Below are 17,429 nucleotides of genomic sequence, written 5' to 3' on the forward strand. Positions count from 1 at the left end.
AAATTATATTAAAACTGCCTGAGTTATTGTAGTGACAAAAAGACAAATGCAGCCATAGCACCATACTTATAATTCATTATTAGTTAATAATGAATTTAATAGTTAATGGTTAATTTTGGGGAACATTGTGCCGTGTAAATTAGCTAATTTGACTAATCATCTCATGATGACATGGTTAGCCGCAGCAGTAACCATCTCGAAATAATACATGAACACTCATGGATGATTTCCTTCAACAGTCTGAGCGAGGAGGAGTTTAAAACATTTGCTTCCTGAGGCGAGAGAAATCGCAGCATAGCTTCAAGTGGAGTTAAACTTTGGTGACCTTTGGCCCACGATATTTGCAATCGTGTATGTGTCACCGGGCCCTTAAACAGGATACAATCATGTTGCATCGTGGGAAGGAGCTTATGTTTTTGGAGCTTGGGATTTAAAATCTGAATATTTTGGTCTCTGCTGCAATTTGGTTAAAACTTTTAGTTGTTTAACTTGTTTATCTCAAATCCCTCAACTTGATGAAACTTTGACTCTAAATCCTCAGTACAACTTCCCTAAACTTGAATCAGGATGTAGTCAATATTGGATTGATTAATGTTGACTTATTAAGGCTTCAGGATGTGACCTACAGTGCATCAGCAGTTGATATAGAGTCAGGTGGAAACTCACTTCAAGGAAAGTGGTGCCAGACTTAAATGGACAACACTTGATATACTGCTGTTCCCATGTTTAAGGGGAATTCCAGGTTAAGGAGATTCAGACTCTGGCCCAATGATGATGATGATGATGATGAAGGTGCATGTCCAGGTCTGTTTTCCTCAGAAGGAACACGTGCACATGTCTTTTTCCACAGCGTCCATCACTCGTCTATTTTTAGTGGGGCTCTGTGAAGCAGCCATGTTGCCTGCGGAGTAAACTGTCCGTGCGCCCCGGAGGAGCCACTGCGGCACTGAGTCATTCTCCTGATCCGTGCGCGCTGCGCTCTGCGGCTCTCAGGTTCACCGTGTTGCTTATTTAGGGCATCCCGGAACTGTACCGGTGCTGTGCGCAGCTGAGTGACGGGACAGGGCGGCAGGAGAGGACCGCAGGCGACGGAACACAGCCACAAATCCAGTCCCGGGAAATTGACGCACTCACACAACAAAACATCCCCAGCAGAAATTATCTGCGGACCAGAAGAGGGAGGTAAGATGTCCCCGTACTGAGCTGTTCTTTTTATACTGAATGTTGTGTTTCGTGGTGGGGCGGAGGGCTACAGTCCTGCAGTGGTGCTGTGTGATAGAGATGTGCAATGTTTGTGCGCAGAAATATCCAAACAAAGTCATCTTCACCTGCTTCCTGCTTGTGCGTCACATGCGTTCTGACATGTTTGGCACGACGTTTACGCACCGAGAGAGCGCACTGTATTGATTTTATGCTGTTTTTCTTTTACCTCTACCTACTCTCTGGAGTAACGGTGATTTTGGCTTCTCACCATGAAGCACCAGATTTCAGGAGGGGCGATGAAATTCCTGTGAGCTTGCCAGTGCAAAGTCATTAGGCATGATCGTGTTTGGCCCGAGACACAATGTGGGATGAAACACCTGTAATGATGGGTAATCATGAGATTCAAACAGCCCATTGATGTTATACATTATAGATGGTTCATTGTGGGCTCTGCACTTTTTGCATTTCAAAGTTAATTTTTAAACCAAACACTGGTTCACAGAACATCTTACACCCTAAGGTCCATTAAGTAGCTTAAATGAACCAATTTGCTAAGGAAGATCATGTGATATGATCAAAAGTCCCACAAAAGCTAGTAAAAAAGCTACTAGGCTTCTCAAAGGCCTAAAAATAAATGCTCTGTCTTTATAACTGATTTCATAACTTCTCTTTATTGAATATTAACCACAATCAGGAAAACCTACAACAAAAATGATCTATTTCTTAATTTTAATGACAACATTTTAAAATTAAAAACAAGATCCCAGGTTTTTTGTAGACGAGACCATTACCAACACTATAAGGTTTAAGTGGCCATGGAGTAGACACATCTGTGGCTCAGGAGTTAGAGTGGGTCATCCACGAAGGTTGGTGGTTCAATCCCAGTGTCCATGGACAAGATACTGAACCCCAAATTGATGCGCATAGATGCACTGTATGTGTGTGTTAATGGATAAAGCACTTTGAGTGGTCATCAAGACACTTAAAATCGCTATATAAATACAGATCATTTACCTTTCACTCGTCTTATCAAGCATTTATGTGCTGAGAGTTCCTTTATCCAAGCTCCCAGAGTACAGTGCAGGACACGGAGACCTGTGTTTGAATATCATACAGTACAGTCAGGCCCATAGCAGCACACTCTGGGCTGTGGCCCAATATAGCCCCAAAGATCAGATACGGGGCCACAGGGTTCAGGAGACATGTGCAAGTCAGGGTGAAGTCAGTAATATTTTTCCACTCTACAGCGACATGTGTGTCCTCTCAGCTGTTGGTCGGGGGTCTTTATGTGGCAGAGGCTGCGGCCCACCTGTCTGGAGGAACAGTCGGAGGAATGTTCTCGTATTATGGAGTCTACAGTCACAAACAACAGACTCAGGACTGATGAAAATGTTTAAAAGAGCAATGATTTCTGAGACGTTGTGCGACAGTAATGTATTTCTGATGCAACCAGCAGGCTTCCCATTCAGTTCCTATGGTGGAGTCTAGATGAATATGGAAATCTCCATGGCAATACAAAGACATCGCCATGGATTTTGGCTGCTTTTTAATAAAACTAGTGCAGCTGCTGGGGCTGCTTCTGTCTCATGGTTTTAAAACAAAGATTAAGTTTGTTATTGAGCGAGACAGTGATTAAGTGAAGTGTTTTGAACTTTGGATAAAAACAGTAGTTGATTGAATGGCCTCGATTTAATGTTTGTAACAGTAACCATGGTGCTGACACAAATCAGTCTTTTGTGTCTATAAAATATTGTAATTAATAGCCTTGTAAACGATGAATATTTGATTCTTCATGAACAAAATCACCAATAAATCCTTTTTAAAAGATGTTATTACCAACAACTTATTATAATAAACTCAAAAGTCTGACTCCACGTACATTGTACAGTCCGTGTACATTTCCTGGGGCAGAGTTGTTGGTTCATCTCTGCTCTCTTGTTGTCAGCACACGTGCAGCCCTGCAGGTTCCAGGTCTTGCCTATATGAGCTGCTGGGAGCCCCAGATCAGAAATAGCAGCTGAGTGGTGCGACAGGCATCTGGCACTGCTGAGAGATTTCTCCAGAGAGATGAGTCGTTGACGCCCATCAGGACATGTTGGCTGCTCAGAGCACGTAATTACTGGACATAATTTAAAAAGATTACAGACAGAAGACACCATCCAGGCTCCAACGTTTACTCACTGCCACAGAGATGAGGAGCTTCCTGGTTTTTTTTTATACATCGTCTCATAAAAACTAATAAAATGATCTTTAATCCAAGGGGCGGGGTTGTGTGTTGGACACACAGGTAGCAGGTGTCCGATTAGGAAGAGCCTGTTACCTAGCAGGAGTTTGTGTAAACATGCAGCAGCTTGCTGGATTGAATTCCACTCGGCTGACTCATAAATATTGGAAAGAGGCCTGCGTAACCTCACGGTGAGATGATGGCGTTCGATGTATAAATATTTCCCCACAACCCTTTTACACTTGTGTTTTGAATAACTCTCATCTTTCTTCTCATCCTCGCTCCAGTCTCTACATCTTCTAATCCAATAGTGTGATTGGTTGTGTTTGGTTGTGACTCACACAGAGACAGTGTTCATAAAACCTCACCACTCTGGATATTTAGTTGTATATTCAGTTTGACTCTGCTGCTGATATGGTCCGGCTCAATGACAACAAGAAGCAGCAGAGTGAGAAAGTGAATCCCTCTGGACTCAGTCGTGATCTTTTCATGTCGTGATCAATAGATTTAATCACAATCACCAAGCTAATCACAAACCTCAGATCAGAAACATCACAGTTCAGCCTAAAAAACAATTCCCCCTTTTGTTTTCCAGGTTTGACAACATGGAAGGTTTGATGCTGCGGCTGGAGCGAGCTGTGACTCGTCTGGAGCAGATGTCCGTGAACATTCAGACGACCAGTAGCATGGCGAATGGGGACTGTGTCAACGGCATTGATGGAGGCAAGTCTGAAACTAACCATTGACTCAGAGGGTTGGGGGGGGGGGGGGTTGCACACAAGCATGAAACAAGCAAGTAAGCAGTTCTGTGTTCTTAGGCACGTCTCAGTGTGTGGACGCCTTCAACGTGCTGCTCAGCGGTCCAGTGTCAGACTACCTGAGCAAGAGCCGAGCCATAGGGAGCGAGGTGGAAAAACATGTGAGTGATTTTGTGTGTGTGTGTGTGCGCCAACAGTCATCTGATGAAGGATGAATCACTTGTAGACACACACCTGTCCACACACACTTCATAAAGACACACACTTATACACAGATGCTGCAGCGGCTGTTGGAGACAGATGTCGCCACAGCTGCTGTCATAGTGATCTGCAGCTACAGTGCAGCGGGGGGGTCGCTCTATTGCTCCCAACAGTAACTATTAAATGGGGGTCTTCACCAAATTTTGCATGATCCCCTTACTCTTTTTGAAAAGTGCTAATGTATCGCTGCTTTTTAAAGGAACGATACACCCTAAAGAAAGAAGAACACCAGTTTGTTCGAGTTTCCCTTTAACTTTTAAAACACCAGTGAGTCCCGTTGAGGAACGGAACACTCACCTCACCAAATTCGACACTGCACTTCACTGGGCCCTTAACAATACACATACCAAGTGTGGAGCCAATAGGACAAATGATTCATGCGTTTCAGATAGATACAGACACACAGACCACCAGAAGAAAGTGTAGGTTTGCTTTTATTTCTGCTTCATGAAAGCCCTTGTGACAGTCCATTCAGTGGACATATTCTAATTAATAAACAAACTCAGTTTTTTCAGAATCTGCTCTCATTTGAATCTTACTTAATGCTGATCTCCTCTGTAAAGGGATATCTCACTGATTGTGCACTTGCGCATTTTTTCTATCTGCCAACTAAAATTCATTGGACGTAGATTTTAAAACAAACAGGATCTTGCTGTGATATGTTCAGCTTTGGAAAGATATCAATGACCATGATGTTCCGGCAGAAACAAGGCAGTTTGTGTGTGTGTGTGTGTGTGTGTGTGTGTGTGCGCGCGATAGCAAAGGTTTCCTGTCCTCTACAAAGCCAAGGATGGGAGTATGACTGAACTTTGACTTTACATTCATCTATCAAGTTGCTAGTCGACCACCTTTTCCTATTTGGTAATGACCCGCACTCCCACAGAGATTGTGTTTTGTTTTAAGCCAGCTGGCAATAATAGCTGTGTTATATCGTTGGAGTAAATCCAACACATCAGGGAGGGCTTCAAAACAGAGGAGTAAAGACAGACGGAGAGAAATTCCCTCCCTTGTAGTTCTCGGTCTGAACCTCGAAAGACAATTTCTATGCCTGTGTCCCATCAGTGCATGAGTATGTGAGTGAGAGCCAGAGGTGGTTTCTTTAAGTTTGTAGAACTCCTTTTATGGACAAAGCCTCCCTGGTGGTTCCCTTGGCCCACAACTGGAGGTCTCACACACACACACACAGACACACACACACACACACACAGAGAAGCATGCACAGGACACGGCTGGCTGGGTCTTACCCAAACTCTGTGTGTGTGTTTGTTTTGTATACTCGCTTTTCTATGTGCAGCACAGACAGATTTACCGGCTGTAGTTTTATAGGCAGAGAGAATTAACTAGCAAACTCTTTTCTTTTCAGGGAACTGCAGCTTTATTTAACAGGCACAGTATAACACCCATGAAATGTGTGATGCTACGTGTATTATCATCCTAATCTATCTGTGTCTGACTCTTGATGATTGACAGGCGGAGCTGGTGCACAATGCCCTGCAGACTCAGAAAACTTTCCTCAAAATGGCTGCCACGCACCAGGAACCCTCGAAGGTAATTGCCACGGAAACCCATCGATGGTTAATAACTATGGCGACATTAGGTGCACTGTGACTTTGAGATTAAATTGAACAAACAAACAAATTACAAGAATGTTTTTAAATGTATTGGTTTGTAAGAAGTAAAATGCTAAAGAGAGCAACCAGCCCAGTTTTAAGTTATATAAAATTTAGTATATTTGGGATTTATAAAAGGATTTGGAGCCTTTTCTCTGATCTCATGCCAATGTGCTGTTATTCCTTTTACTCTGAAGCCAGGAATGTAAAACAATAGTGTAAACACCCTTGTGGCCTTGTGTTTTAAGGAGGTGACCATGAACTGCAGCATCCATGGTCTGAGGCTGGGCGGAGACCTTAGATATGTCATTCACCATGTTCTCATTTCCTGTCATCTCTCGATTGTAGTCTCTCTCTAATAAAGGCACAAAATGACCCCAGAACTCTGCTGTACCAGTGGCTTGGTTGCCAGTTGCAGGCAACAGTTATTCCGAGTTTTACTTTGACATCATCTGACTGTGCTGACTGAGAAACAGTGCAACAAACAAAACCTTTACAGTCAGTTGCAGTGTGTGTTTCTTGTGGCATTCAAATACAAAGTGCATCAGATGTTGCACATGTAGCAGCAGCTTAACAGAGAGATGAACAGTATCAGAGTCCAGTGGGTCAGTGTGTGTGCTCCCCTCCTGTGTTCCCCAGCAGGCCGGCCTGTTCACAGAGGGATTACCCTGCTCTTTGACTAAGAAAACGCTAATACAACACATTCCCAACATGTTCACGTATAGAGAGAAAAGAGGGTGGGAGAGAGAGCTGTGTGTGTGTGTGTGTGTGTGTGTGTGTGTGTGTGTGTGTGTGTGTGTGTGTGTGTGTGTGTGTGTGTGTGTGTGTGTGTGAAAGAGAGAGAGGAGAGCTGATATGATATCATCCCATTGGCCTTCTGTTTGTGTTTTGTGTGTGTGTGTGTGAGTGTGTGTGTGTTGCAGGGTCCAGAGAGCCTACCAGGAAGTGATTACTCCCTGTCTGTCAGGTCATTGGTGGAGAAACTGTGAAAAGAGCGTTTGGTGATTGTCAGAAATGCAAACAAGGGAAGAGAGAGGGCTTTACAGAGAGAGAGAGAGAGAGACAGAGAGAGAGAGAGAGAGAGAGAGAGAGAGAGGGCTCGGTGAGTGACATGAGAGAAGCGGAGATGAAATATGCCTTTACTAGGTAACTCCAAAAGAAAAATATGGAAAATGTCTTGATTTGTCTGCGTCACTTTGCTCCCCAACACATTTGACTTGAGATTTAAAAACAAAAACATTTGTCTCCAGATTAGATTTTGTAAAGTTCTGCAACAGTACAGATCAGATAAGATGGTGCCATGAAAGCTTTGCATCACACAGTAGGTCTTTGCACCGAAGGGTCAGAGCTGTGGAAAAAAAAACATGAACGTGTCAATGTCAGGCGACACAGCGGTCAGCCTCAGAGCACGAGGGTTCTGGTTCGAACCCTGTGGATACTCCGGCTTCCTTCAACAGTCTAAAGACATGTAGGTGTAAATATAAGACTGGATTCATGTTGGTTCTTTCTGATTACTAATAAAGATGTGAGGTGTGAATGGCTGTCGTCTAGCTGTTGTTGGGAGACCCCAGTAGCGTGGGACTTTGCCTGGTGTCTCCTCTGCTGCCACAGGATTCAGTTGGTTGGAACCTGCGCTTGAGTGTTTGCTTAAACATACTTTGATTGGCCTGACTTTATACGGACTTTATACCAGGAGGCCAGAGGTAGTAAGTCCCCAGATAATCCGGAGCCTCTCACTCGAACATTTGCATTCACACGTGCAGCTCCTCCAGAGAAAATACAGTGGATCTGCGGAGATCAGTGCATGTTTGAAAGCAGCTACACAATAGGGATCTAGTGTAGATGCAGTCACGGGCTATAGAAGCTATTTCACCTCTGCGTGCACCTTGGCATTAACTGAACCAGAGAGAGATCACTGCTCTGCTTCTGACAATAGTAACTTTCGTATGACGTCGAATTCTGAAGTAGTCCCATTAGTGCTGTCAAAGTCTAACAAAATGATTGCCAACAAAATAATCAACATACTTTCCAGTCCAGTCATTTGAAGCAAGTTCATGGATGAAAAAGCTCAGAGTCACATTTCAGATTTTCTAATAGGCAGATGAAAGAAAAAACGCCTCCGAGAAAATCTGATGTCTGAGGCAAGCTGAGGACAACAGGTCTCCACACACAGTCAACATGACACACAAACCTATGAATACACTCATACACTCACTAACACACACACACACACACACACACACACACACACACACACACACACAGAATACCCCCCCCCCCCCCCCCTACAGTACAAACCATCACACATACACACGTCTGCTGATATCCCTCATCAATGTCTAAATCTGTATTCCTCAATCAGGTTCAGAGGAAGAAAAGTGTATTTGACTCTTGCCAGTGCACCCCCCTGTCCCTGTCCACACACACACACACACACACACACACACACAGCTCTCAAACGTCTGGCCCTTCTCTGCAGTGCAGCACTGTTGTGCTCTCTGACTTTTTATGGGCATGTTCTATATTTGAGCCTGTTGTCAGTGTGTGTGTGTGTGTGTGTGTGTGTGTGTGTTACAGCTAGATAGAGTGTGAGACAAAGAGAAATCGAGAGAGCCTTACTTTTTTTGCTTTCTCACTCTCATGTGACCTCAGATTGGACTGTTAACTCAGTTTGTGTGTGTGTGTGTGTGTCCACATTGTGTTAAAACCCCTCCTACAGCTCCATTGTTGTCCTCTCCTCTCAAACTTTGATCCAGTGCTTGTATATGAAGCCAAGGCCTCAGACACTGATGTGCTTTTGTTAACACGCTGAGCTCACTCACTGCCCATCAAAAAAAAAACAGTATACGCCACTTTTGATCCCTTTGTCGGCTCATTCTCTGTCTGCGTTCATGAACGGCGCCATCTTGTGCATTTAGAGCCAGAGTCTGCGCAGTAACAATCGGGGAATGCGGCTGTGGTGGCGAGGTCCCTTTCTTTGACAATCATTTTATCTCAAAGATGGTTTCTGTCATTTTTGTTTTCACACTGATGTTTGTGCAAATTCTTTTTGAACTAGCACTGATTGATATTTGATTGAATGATGAAATAACATGTTCATGACATGTCAGCTTGTTTTTGTTTTCTAATGATACAATTAATGCTGCTTCTCTTCCTTCCAACACCATCATCAATGTGAATAGTTCCTTAGAACTGACAAGTTACTGAAGGGTCTTCCATGGAAAATTGACGCTTGGCTGCAGCCCTGACTTGATGCCTGCTCTACTAGAACATTTCAGTTGCTGAGCCTGTGGGAATATGGCCTATGTTTTTCCTTTTTTAAATAAGTCCTCTGTGCACCCTCCAGTCATTCTCCGATTATTTCTGTCGTTTTGTTCACTGCATAGCTCGACTAAATGACTGGGAAGTCAACACTTTGACCACGGCACTGACGCACAGAATACACAGAAATCAATTGGACTAAAAGATGCACTGATTTTAGAGGTCAAAGGTCACCCTCATATAACTATGTAGATAAAATTTGCTGTAGGGCAGTAAAGTTTGTATTTGAAGGAGTTGTGAAATCTTTGTATGTAACTACACATAATGATATATGATGTAAATGGGCAGTTGTGCATAACGTTTGCAGTAGACTTTCTACCAATATCTCTACTTTATATTAAGTTTATAATTGCATGATTTTAACTTGTATATAAGGGTTTTACTACCCACGAGTTTCACACACACTGCCTCATAGACATTAGCTGGATTTAGTAATAATAAAAGCAGCTGGACAAGCAGAGAAAGGCCCATCTATTCCAGCTTATGGAGATCATGTGCATCTGATTGAGGGAAGAATCTGTTGGAAAACAAGGAAAGTTTCTCCTGCGTCTCTGCACACAAGAATATATTTACAGAGGCAGACGTATTATGCATTTTTCTTTAAAACCCATACATTTACGTTTATTAAACAAATATATACACAAACATTGTTAAGAAACTATTTTGTCACAGCTCATTGCCTGTTAATGCTCCACAGAAAACACAGAAAGCTGCTGCAACAATTTTCCAATGAAACACTGTGTTCCTGGATTTATGTGTGTGTGTGTGCGCGTGTGTGTGTGTGCGCATGTGTGCACGTGTGTATGTGAGTATATGTGTGATAGGTAAACTGTAAACACTGGTGGAGCGGTATGCCTTACAAGGCCAGAGGGATCTCCCCATGAACCGAGGAATGTTTGCAGGGACAGAGTGATGAGGGGGGGAGCTGGGAGCTGAACCGTACTGTGGCTGAGATCTGGAAGATCCACTGGAAAAAGGCTCTGGCTAATAAAATGAGTGACTGTCCCGTAGCCTAGTTTAGGAATTACTGGTTGCATGGAGCTGGGAGCAGGGTAAACGACGCAGGGATGTAAAATCAAAAGTATCTCAAACATCTATGAATGATGTATTTAAAAGAGGCATAAGAAGGATTTCTGTGGTTCTCTTGCCATCAGGTTTATTTATGATTTGATTCAAATGTAACATGACGTTTGTAGGACTCACACTCCCAATCCCGATCCTCCCTCCTTCACATTCCATCCTCTGTCACCGGAATCTCTTCCTTGTCTCCTGCGTCCTCCTGTTCCTGACTGCTTCCTTCTTTTGCAGACGGAGCTTCACGACCTGATGAAGCCAATTTCAGATCACATCCAGGAGATCCAGAACTTCAGGGAACGGAACCGCGGCAGCAGCCTCTTCAACCACCTGTCAGCCGTCAGCGAGAGCATCCCCGCGCTGGGCTGGGTCGCTGTGGTGAGGAATGACACAATCCTGATGAACACAAAGACAGTGCAAAATGTACAACTAACCACTCATGAAAAATACTGATTATCAGAAAAAAATAAACCAGAAATACAAGTGGAAACATCACGTATAACTATTTAAAATCTCAACTCAAACACTAAAAGTTTAACATTTAACATATACTAAGAGACAGAGCTATAGATAAACTCCTCCCTTCCACACTGAGTTTCTGTTCCTCTCTCCCGCTGACTTCTGGAATGAATATCATTTAGATAAAGATCAGAATCTCTCCTCTTCACCTCTTCAATAAAAATCTTCAGCTCTGGCTCTGGTCAGTGTACGTTGCTGTCAGGAGCTCACTTTTCCACACAGTGCTTATTAAACATGTCCGTCTCAGACCTTTAAGTACAAGATGCTCCTCTGTTTTTCTGTGTAATGATGAACAGATAAAGGCCTCACAGTGTTTGTGTGTCGGTGAGATGAGCCCTTTTCTCTCGTCTCTCTCAGTGTCAGAAGCCGGGTCCCTACGTGAAGGAGATGAACGACGCCGCCACCTTCTACACCAACAGAGTGCTGAAGGACTACAAGGAAACGTGAGTCCATGTTCACAAGCATCATGATGCACATGTCACCAGGGTGATGTCTGTTTTTTATTTGTTTGAATCAGATGACCCAGAGCAGTCTTTATTCTGACAATGTAAAGATCAACAGACTAAAAAACAGCATTTAGCAGAAGAAATATAACATGTGAATTAAGAAACTGTCCATACTGTTACTGGAGAACTAGAGTCTCCTGTGTCTGCAAGATGAGGAACAAAAGAACAAACTAGAATAGTAGAGCTCACACCTCCACCAAGGCCCAACAGTCCTTATCCTTAAATCCAATCAAAGTGCACCAAATTTCACACACTCGTAGATAACCTTCCATGAATTATTATTTTTATTAAAAAATTGAAAAAATAAATCTTGTGATGTTTGCGTAATCCTGCAAACGGACAGGGAAAGATATAAATTTTTTATTTTTTATTTTGAACTCAACTATAATCAGACTCACATGAATCTGGTGAGGCGGTAAGCAATGCGTATCACTCTTATCAGTGTTCCAGTTTTCATCTGAATATCATATATTTATCTCCCCCACCTCCTCCCTCCAACAACCCTCCCCCTGCTCCCCCAGCGACAGACGCCATGTGGACTGGGTGCGCTCCTACCTGTCGATCTGGACCGAGATGCAGGCGTTCATCAAACAGCACCACACCACAGGCCTGGTGTGGAGCAAGATCGTGAGTACAGAAGCATAAGTATTTTCTGTGTTCAATTAAGTTTTCAAATCAAACACCTACATTTATCATTAATACTAAATTAGTTTTACAATTTCACACCACATTCTCCTAAAGAATAAGACTGAAAATGTGATGTATGTTTGCACTTGCTCCTTCAGGTTCCATCGTATCTAACACATCAGACTGAAAACAAGAAATCGCTCCAAAAGCCGCTTGTTTATTATCTTCGCAGTGTTTTCATTAAGTTTCCATTCACAGGCCGTGGTATTTTTATATCAGAGCTCAAATGGACTACTTTTTTTGCGTGCATTTCCATTTTTAGTTATGGAGCGACCGGTTACATAAACCGCTGCAGAGAGCATGAATGAATAAACGAGCTTCTCCTCGGTGGCTGCACCCCGCGGTTCTCCGCAGGGCTCACGAATCCCCTGTCACTCCCACACTCACTTCTGTTTATGGATGTCTCTGCTCTCACACTCGCTGGATCCCAGAGATTACGACGACAACTCGAAACCAAATCCCTCCAGGCACACTTGACCTCCTCCTCTTGTCAGATACGAGAGTCTTTTTCTTGTCTTTATTCACTTAGGGGAACCTGGCTGTGTTGCATGTTGGCGTCTTAAAACCCAGACATGAAGTCATAGTGCATGTCCCATCCACTAACATGGAGGAGGTGGGTTTATATACTGCAGCCATACACGAGGTAGCAGTCGAGATGTTTTGGCTTCATTTTTGGGGAGACATCATCATTCACTGTTTTCCAGGCTTTATGCTAACCTCTCTTCTGGCTGTGTGTTAACCATCACCACACACATCAGTGCAATCAATCTTTGCACATCTGCCAAAAAAGTTCAACCTGCTGAACTTAACATGAAATGATTAAAGCCGGAACCGTGAATAATGGTGAACAACTGTGCTCACATGTGTGTTTTCTGCAGAAACTTGAGAGCCTGCAGTGGCTGTGTGTGTCAGCTGTCGCCCCTGCAGTGTGCATGAGCGACACAGTGAACATGTGCGTACAAGGATGGGAGTGTGTGGCGCTAACAGGTGGTCCTCAGGGTTTGCTTGAATGGAGGTTTTCTTCACAGAGGAACCCCCCCCTCGACAAAGAGCCTGTGTACACACGCAGCCTGCGCCGTAACCTAAACTGCAGGGCTGGTCCCCGCTCAGCCGTCATCTGCTGCTCAGATCGGGGGGGGGGGTTTAATGACACGCTCATACTCTGACATGCTCAGGCTGACATATGGAGGTGGATTTACCCACAAAAATGACCAGATTACATAAATTCCTCAGAACAGACTTAAAGACGTTAAATATTTCATTAAACTTTACTGAAATTAAAAACAATCAGATCAGGATTATCCCCGTTAAACGTCTCATTTTAATAACTAGTCTAGAGACTCAGACACTTCTGTGTTTTGAAAAATCCACTTATACTGTTCAAATTTTTTTTTAAAACACCTCAACAAAAAGGTTATTTTTCTATTTCCTCTGTGCTTTTTCTACGTGCACACAAATGCACACATGAAAACAAAGAAGCAGTCAGAAATGTTTACAGGCATACACACACACACGACCACACAACCACACACACACACATACATGCAGTTAATCCAGTGGTATGTGCTGAGCTGTTTAGTGTAACAGGTCTGCATTGTTCATCCATGATATGTACGACACATGTGCTTCATGTCAAAGGTCAAGTAGCCTCAGCTGTACTCATAAGTGTTTAAAGTGACAGTTCAATCCTGTGATCCCCTTTGATAGGTGTGTGTGTGTGTGTGTGTGCGTGTGTATACTTCTCCTTTAACATGACTTTTATTTAACTCAGCAGTGTAAAAACTGCAGGTGACTCTAGTTAGAGACCTGATGAACCTCATTACATAAACTCAAACAGCTCAGACAAAAACTAGTTTTGATTTTTAAATAATTTCATTGACGAAAAGTTTTTTTTCAGTCAACGAACGAAATAAATTCAGTTAACAATAATATGAACCCTGAAGCCCAGCTTATCCCTACATTTAAAAAAACAGAATATTTTGCTTTTTTGAATAAAACGCTATTAATTCATAGTCAACTAATGGATTCAGCTCTTTTGTTCAGATCCATTATAGATCCTGGTGATTCCAAACACATGAAATATGTGCATGGAATAATGTGAAAGGGCATTTCATTCATGGTTATCGTCACGTAACTTCAACACAGAGCTGGTGGCACAGAGGAAAAACAGTGTGTTTGCTGCTGACAGGAATAAGATGAGTTTTAAGTGAAGTAAAAGTTCCCCTCCTCATCTGATAATGTCTTTAAACCTCTCTCTTGTTCTACATGTTCTCAGTCACACACATGAACCCCATGGTCAATGCTGACCCCCACACTCCCACATTCCCTAAGCAATACTCCTCCTGCTGGACATGTGTATAACTGCAGCTGTTATCCTCAGAACACCTGTTGCTCACACACCACATTGTTGTTGGATCTTTTTTTTTTTTTTTTTTTTTTTAATGCCCCAGGGCCCCATTGCTCCTCCCTCTCTCCTCAACTCCCCCAAGGCCCCCAGTGCTCCCTGCCCCCCGCCACCTCCACCTCCTCCCCCCGGCCCACCTCCGGTCTTCACGGACGACGACCCCCAGTCTCAGGTGGACAGCGCGGCGGCACAGCACTCGGCTCTGTTTGCTCAGCTCAACCAGGGCATGGACATCACCAGAGGTCAGTTCACATAACCTGGAAACAATGAGCATTAGAACTGAGGATGTCACGTTTTTCACTTAGATGCTGTTTGATATAAAACCACGTTCAACCCTCATGTGTCTGTGCAGGTAAACTAACCTTATGTGGTAGAGGTGGTAGAAATCTAACCATGGAATGAAATATAGATATTATTATACTTTTTTTTTTAAATCCTTTATATTTTCCTGCCTGTGAATATGTATCTCCTCCATATCTCTAGGTCTGAAGCGTGTATCAGACGACCAGAAGACCCACAAGAACCCAAATCTGCGCTCTCAAGCTGCACCGACCAAAACCAAATCCTCGGGGGCTGCGACCTCATCGAAAGCAGCCGCCCAGAAAAGGCCCCCGCTCCTGGAGCTGGAGGGGAAGAAATGGAGGGTGGTGCGTGACATGATTACGTCATCTTTCAGGGGTTTTATACCATTTTCTCACGTTTTAAATATTACACCACTGATTTTTGATTAAATCTGTTGTTGCAGGAAAACTTTGAGCAGAAACACGACCTGCTGATTGAGGAGACGGAGCTGAAACAAGTGGCCTACGTCTTCGGTTGCAATAACTCCACCCTGCAGATTAAAGGCAAAATTAACTCCATCATCATAGGTGAGATTCCTCCAAACTAAAAATGTTTGTCAGTTTATATTCATATTCACTCATCATAATTCTCATTATTCCACATGGTTTGTTTCCTCAGACAACTGTAAGAAGCTGGGTCTGGTTTTTGAGAATGTGGTTGGGATTGTGGAAATCATCAACTCCAAGGCGATCCAGTTACAGGTGAGTGGAGCATTTATAACTAGGAGGGTGCCTGGAGAGCGTCACCGCCAAGGCTGAGTGGCCACGTTATCGCCGTATTTTATAAGCTTGTACTGAGATCGGATACATGTACCATGTACACATCATCTTCCTGCAAACTGCTTCTGATTTCCCGTTTGTAGATTTTACAACTATACATTTTCTTTCATTACGATCACTTGAGAAATTCCCAGAAATGTAAAAAAAAGAAAAGAAAAACAAAATCCTTATCTTGCAATATTAAAGAAAATGAAAAAAAATCTGGATCTGCCCTATTAATTAAATCTAACCCAAACTTTCATGGGTTCTTCTCTGGCCCACACCCTTCCACATCATTTCAAGAAAATCTGTTCAGTCATTTTTGCATAATCCTGCAAAGAAACAAACCGACAAAGGCCAATGAAAACATAACCTCCTGGTGGAAGTAAAAGTAAAAGCCTTGACTTCAAAAGACAGAATATTAAAGAGCCTGAAAATTGGACATAACGGCTCTTTTATTACATATTCAATACTGGTACCACATACTAACTTTTAGATTTTAGCCTCTAATTAAACTCACTTACAAAGTTGCATCCAAACACATGCAAACTGGAGTTACGTCAATTGGAGACTTTAAATAGAAGGCTGGGATTGGTTCCCTTAAAGGAGAAGTGGTATAGATGTTAGATGGATGGAGGAATTGATTATAGTTACAATATATATTGATTAAACAGTTTATGCCACAGATACAGTACATGTCAGTAGCTGAGACTCATCTCTCTCTGCATTGCAGGTGTTGGGAACAGTCCCGACTCTTTCCATCAACAAGACGGAGGGCTGCCAGGTGTACCTGAGCAAGGACTCCCTGAACTGTGAGATCGTCAGCGCCAAGAGCTCTGAGATGAACATCCTGGTACCTACAGGAGATGACGATTATGTAAGTGTCTGAGATAAAGAACGAGAGGCAGGACTATCGACCTCTGAGTGTGTATTTTAAATTGAAGTTCTTCTTCTCGGTCGTTTCACAGAGGGAGTTTCCAGTGCCGGAGCAGTTCAAGACCGTTTGGAGCGGCTCCAAACTGGTGACAGAGCCCACTGAGATCGCAGGCTGATCTGAAGCCTCGTCATCTTCACCACCATCAAATTAAAAAACACATACATGTATCTTTCTGTCCCTGCGAATCTATTGAACTTCAGAGGCATAAAAACCCAGTATAACCAGTATATTTACATCCTCTTACATTTCTGTGCCATTGCAATAACTTTTCGAAGTGTATTTTAATGTGCTCTTTAAATGTAACGTGCGCAGTCATTAAGTCAAGTTAAGTCAAGTTATATGGAAGTGTTCAGTGTATTTTGTGTAAAAGCCACTTGTTTCACTGGTGCAAAATAACATCCAGATGAACATATAACATGAAATAAATATTCAACTCATCTAAATACTTAAAATACAGACAGTAGCAGTTACACTTCATCATTATCTGTGTACATCACTCTATTTTGTACTAAGATGCAGCATGTGGCACCAGCATAGGGAAGATCTCCACCACAAATGCTTTTCAGATGTTTAATTTACATGATGACGATTGGATGGAATTGTGTTTCATTTTTCAAATAAAATCAAAACTCTCACTTCTGGGTTTTTATGTTATTCATTGGATGTTCTTCTACTCACTTCCACTTTCTTTATCATTGTAGTTTTTGTATTCTATTATTCTAGTAATAATAGTATTCTACCATTGATGATTTGTTGATTTTCCTCCATGCTACAACATAGAAAATGTGTTCAAACGTCAAAATGTTAACCTCAATTAAAGCATAA

The 17,429-nt window shown here is 42.7% G+C and overlaps 1 protein-coding gene across 2 annotated transcripts; it reads left to right on the forward strand.

Moving 5' to 3' along the window:
- The first annotated feature begins 781 nt into the window (after positions 1–781).
- On the forward strand, positions 782–17,239 carry cap2 (cyclase associated actin cytoskeleton regulatory protein 2). Of its 2 annotated transcripts, none has more exons than XM_020090721.2 (13): positions 782–1,182; positions 4,023–4,150; positions 4,246–4,346; positions 5,917–5,994; positions 10,686–10,829; positions 11,328–11,413; positions 11,998–12,103; positions 14,614–14,809; positions 15,051–15,214; positions 15,313–15,436; positions 15,528–15,610; positions 16,401–16,544; positions 16,636–17,239. In XM_020090721.2, the coding sequence occupies exons 2-13, from the start codon at positions 4,033–4,035 to the stop codon at positions 16,717–16,719; spliced, it is 1,428 nt and encodes a 475-aa protein (XP_019946280.1). In that variant the 5' UTR covers positions 782–1,182; positions 4,023–4,032; the 3' UTR covers positions 16,720–17,239. The 2 variants fall into 2 exon arrangements, with proteins under 2 accessions (XP_019946280.1, XP_019946281.1); XM_020090722.2 differs by having other exon boundaries at positions 1,051–1,182; positions 14,653–14,809; positions 16,636–16,855.
- Positions 17,240–17,429: the final 190 nt, after the last annotated feature.

This window comes from Paralichthys olivaceus, chromosome 20 (assembly GCF_024713975.1).
Source record: "Paralichthys olivaceus isolate ysfri-2021 chromosome 20, ASM2471397v2, whole genome shotgun sequence".
In the NCBI taxonomy this organism is placed as follows: Eukaryota; Metazoa; Chordata; class Actinopteri; order Pleuronectiformes; family Paralichthyidae; genus Paralichthys; species Paralichthys olivaceus.

Excerpts from the sequence above, each read along its gene's own strand:
- cap2 (XM_020090721.2), top strand. The coding sequence starts at position 4,033 with ATGGAAGGTTTGATGCTGCGGCTGGAGCGAGCTGTGACTCGTCTGGAG. Across the intron at positions 11,414-11,997 it reads CTGAAGGACTACAAGGAAAC|CGACAGACGCCATGTGGACT; the intron begins GTGAGTCCATGT and ends CTGCTCCCCCAG. Across the intron at positions 16,545-16,635 it reads CTACAGGAGATGACGATTAT|AGGGAGTTTCCAGTGCCGGA; the intron begins GTAAGTGTCTGA and ends GTCGTTTCACAG.